The sequence below is a fragment of the Triticum urartu genome, chromosome 5A (assembly GCF_056163025.1).
Source record: "Triticum urartu cultivar PI428250 chromosome 5A, HENAU_Tu73, whole genome shotgun sequence".
NCBI lineage: Eukaryota > Viridiplantae > Streptophyta > Magnoliopsida > Poales > Poaceae > Triticum > Triticum urartu.
The window spans coordinates 352,665,085-352,669,746 of record NC_141877.1 but is presented as its reverse complement, the minus strand read 5'-3'; the positions used below and the strand labels follow the sequence as shown (position 1 = coordinate 352,669,746).

General features: G+C 47.9%; 1 protein-coding gene across 1 annotated transcript; it reads right to left on the bottom strand.

Moving 5' to 3' along the window:
- Positions 1 to 2,203: 2,203 nt before the first annotated feature.
- Positions 2,204 to 2,994, bottom strand: LOC125508884 (uncharacterized). The gene has a single exon (XM_048673680.2). The coding sequence runs from the start codon at positions 2,837 to 2,839 to the stop codon at positions 2,351 to 2,353; it is 489 nt and encodes a 162-aa protein (XP_048529637.1). The 5' UTR covers positions 2,840 to 2,994; the 3' UTR covers positions 2,204 to 2,350.
- Between the last annotated feature and the right edge of the window lie 1,668 nt (positions 2,995 to 4,662).

Sequence of the window (4,662 nt, the reverse complement as noted above, 5' to 3'; positions counted from 1 at the left end):
CTGGCTGCGTCCAGATTCGGGACCGAGGCCCATGTACCCCTTCACTTCGCCCCTTTTTGCACTTGGACTATAAATAGACCCCCCATTCATCCTAGCTAGGGTTAGCGTTGGTTTAGCTCATATTTCGAGATAGAGCTTCGCTCATCCATACCGATCTCCTTCTCGAGAGAGACTGTGGCCCCTCTTCGGAGAAGATCAACTTGGATTCAAGACCCCCTCTTGGGCGGCCCCATCAAGACCTCCTTCTAGGAGAAGAACCGATTACTTGTATCGTCCTTTGTTGACCTTGGATCATCGTGTATCTGTTTGTGTTTCGGGGATCTAGCACATGTGTAATCGAATCTTGTTGGTTTCAGTGATTCTCTCGTGTTTTCCCTCGTGAATTCCCCTCGTGTTCTTCGTGTTCCCCGTAGGGATCCGCTCCTTTCGTGAAAGATCGGCCATCTAGGGTTCCACCCTACATCAAGAAGCCAAAGCACGACGGTTCCGTGTATGGCTGAGAGTTCATTTGGAGATAATGGGTTGAGGCGCACAATAGGTTGATGCGCAACTATTTTGGTTCACCACCCGTTTTCCCAGAGAGATACTTCCGACACAGGTTCAGAATGTCCAAAGAATTGTCCATCCATATTTGCATTTCCGTGAAGCAGCATGATCGATCCTTCGAGTAGAGAAGGAATTATGCCGGGTTGCTTGGACATAGCACCGAGCAGAAGAGAAGGAATTATGCCGGGTTGCTTGGAAATAGCACCGAGCAAAAGGTCACTGCCGCTTTGCGCATGATGGCCTATGGTGTTCCGGCATACTACATTGATGACGACTTGACGATGGCAGGGAGCACTTCTATTTTCTATATCAAACAATTTACAAAAGACTACGGTAGAAGTGTTTGGTCCAGAGTACTTGAGAGCACCCAATGCTCAAGACACTCAGAGACTTTTGGAGATGAACAAAGCCCATGGGTTTATAGGTATGCTAGGCTCCGTCGATTGCATACATTGGAAATGAAAAAAATTGCCCAAAAGTATGGCATGGACAGTTTAAGGGTCACGGGAAGGATGCCACTATCACTCTTGAGGCCGTTGACGATCAAGAAACATGGTTTTGGCATTCATATTTTGGGATGCCTGGATCTTGCAATGACATCAACGTGCTTGACCGGTCACCTCTTTTTGCCAAATTAGCAAATGGAGACGCAGCACCGATGACCTTCGAAACAAATGGCCGCACAAAAAACTATGGGTACTATCTTGCGGATGGGATCTACCCGAGGTGAAGTACTTTTGTCAAGCCAATCGAAAAACCCTATGGTAAGAAAGAACTCATCTTTCAGAACAAACAAACGGTGGCTAGGAAAGATGTAGAGAGGGCATTTGGGATTTTGCTACTGTGCGATGATCATCTAGCTTCTGATATAAAAAAATCCTTAATATATTATGACTGCTTGTGTGATCATGCATAACACGATCATTGAAAATGAGCGTGGACATGATTTAAATTACACCTTCTATGATCTGATGGGCGTACGTGTTATGCCGATGAGAAAATAGGAGCGAATCAAACGTTTCATGAAGGTGTCCAATGTAATTAGAGACTCCGAGGCACACGATCAACTTCAGAAGGATTTGATGGAGTATTGGAAATGGCATGAAGAGAAAGCCGCCTAGTTCCATTAACTGTTTGCTCTATTGTGCAATAATTTTGTTGTATTTGTGTTGCATTTGATGTTGTGGATTTGATGAATTATGTAATAATTTGATATTGTGAACATGTGAAAATTTTAAGTTCTTTTCAGATGTTTTGTTTTACATCTTCACTTTGCATCATCTGTTGGAGTTACTTTTTTACATCTTCAATATACATTATCTGATGGAGTTGGCTCTTTTTTGAAATGTAAAATGTACTTTTCCAAGATGTATATTTTACATCTTTAAATTTGCAACATCTATGTACGTGATCTTGTACTCTCTTGGTTACTGAACCTTGAAGATGACTTCTTTTACACTAAAATAGTAGCATAGACCAAGGAAGAATGGTGATAGCTGCTTTTGGCAAAGGCATTGTATTCCTTCATCACCCTCCGACAGGGAATCAGATTCTCACTTCACAGCTAAGTTTTTTTCCCCTTTTCCTCTTTACAATCATCGAGTGCTTTTCCTTCTTCTTTTTTCTATTCAGCAGATGCTAATGACGAGTTAAGCCCTCAAGAATCAACATCATGTTAATAATTAACCATTTTTTCATTTGTACAACAGGTATCGAGCAGCACTCCTCCGGCGAAGAAAAAAATAGACAAAAGCCATGGCGCGCGCACGACGACGCGGTCCACCACGGCCCGCTCGCCCGTCCATCAGCCGGACAGGACGCCCCCGGCGGCGACGTACCCCCCGTACGACGACGCGTCCCGCCGCACGCCGGCGGCGCTGGTCCCGGCCTCGGCGCGCGGGGGCTTCTCGCGGCCGACGGCGCCGGCCCCGCCGGCCTCCTCCCTGGCCGGCAGCTCGGCGCGGCACATGGGGCAGGTGCTCCGGATCCCGAGCCAGGGCGCGATGCAGCCGGCGTGGTACCAGTGCGCGCACGGCAGCCGCACCACGGGGTCCGCCACCGCGATCTCCTCCGTGCACACCGCGCAAACAGTGCCGGCCAGGCTCGGCACCGCGAACACAGCCGGCGGCGGCTGCCACACCGGCGCCTCCGCCGGCCCGCCGCGGGCGGCGGCGGCGGGGGCGTGGTCGACCGGGAAGGACTCCTCGTCGACGTGGTCGACCACGAGCGGGTTCCGGCCGAGGATGGAGGAGAGGAGGTACCTCGCCGCGATCCAGTCGCCGTCGTCGTCCATGCCCGAGAACTTGCTGCTCAGTTGCTCCGGGTCTGGCGCTTCCGGGGATCTGAAGAGAACGAAGAAGAAGAAGAAGAGAGAGAGAGAGAGATGGGGGAGAGCGGACGGGTGCGATTAAATAGGCATGGCCTGCTACGACCATGCGGAGAGACTCGTCTGTCCCTATCCGTTTTCTTTAACTGAGAAGAAGAAAGCTGTTGCCCCTGTGAGTAATCAATTAACGACTTTGTTTAGGCGCACGCGTTTATCTTATCTTATCCTAATAATTTGGCAGTAACCAGGAACGTTTCCTTACCTCGGATTGGACAGAGTCCATCAGGAACACAAGGCCGGGTTAACGACGACGACGACGACGACGGTGTTAGCCGTCCTCACGCGATTTTAAATTATTATTAATGGATAACACACACTCACTGCTGACGCGATCAGGTTCTCTAATCTACTCTAGCTCCAGGTTTTCGCACTCTACGTGGTCGATTCTAGGGTAAACGGTTCACTCTAACGTCGCGGCCTTGCAGGTGTTAATTTGTTTGAGCCAAATCAATCGGTGGTGCATCGCTTGACAAGGAAGGAGGCGAGTGAAAGTGGAGATGCGCGGATCAGATTTTGGGTGGGTTTGTCGACGGCGCGGTGACTAGGACGTCAAGGGAGATAAGGTGTGGGCGCAGAATAGTCGGACCAGATAAGACAGCGTTGCGGCAGAACGTTTGATGATGGGAAAGGAAGCGTGCCGTTTCGTCTTCTCCTTGGGCTCTTGGTTTGGTGCACGTACGTGACCATGGCGTGGCAGGGTTATCCGCCGCACCGGCCTCAGTTCTATGGGCGTGGAGGCTCGCGCCCACGGAGAGTCCACACCCAATCTATGGGCGTGGAGGGCAGGCCGCGTGTCTCTCTTTTTTTCATATGAACTCTTTTGCCCACTGAAAGTCCCACTGAAAATAAAAATCTGCATGCGGTATTTGGATCGCAAGATCATCCTAACAAAAGATAATAATCTGAAAAAAAAAGATTGGCAACGATGCACTAAGTATTGCTTTTGTGGCAATGAGGAGTTGATTCAGCATCTATTCCTTCAATGCCCAGTTGCCAAGTTACTATGGAGAACGGTCTATATAGTTTTCAACCTACCTCCCCTACGAGTAGCACGAATATGTTTGGAAACTGGTTAATGGGGTGCACCACAAGTTTAAGTCTTAGATCTGTGTGTGAATTTGAGCTTTACTTTGGGGCATTTGGAACACTCGTAATGATTGTATTTTTAACAGAACGAAAGTTTCAAACTTTTTGCAAGTTATCTTCAAGGCTACCAGTTGGATCCATATGTGGTCATTACTTCACAAGGAGGAAGTTCGGGCGCCCATGGTCTTTGGGTGCAACTGATGAGAGATGGTCTCTCGGGATTTGTTCAACCGATTTGGTTGGCGGCCTACTAGTAGGATTTGTGATGCATGAGGCTCATTTTCCTATGATTTTTTACATTTTAATTTATCCTTCATGTAGTCATGTACGACAATTTATTGGTTGAACTTTGTTATGGTCGGATGATGAATTTTGATATGATAAATAAAAGGCTGCGTGCATCACTCGATGTAGAGGCCGAGGGATGTCCCCTCATTTTGAAAAAAATATAAACTCGTTTGCTCAACCAACTGATTACGATCACACATCATAGCATCTATCGTCGGAATTGGCAAATTTGATCCCTCAAACGTCCGTGGACGCATGTTAGCTTTCACATCCATGTCTCTCATATCTGAAACTCAAACCCATGCAATCCATGCAACGCTATGTATAAACACGATCAACATGCATTTCATGGTATC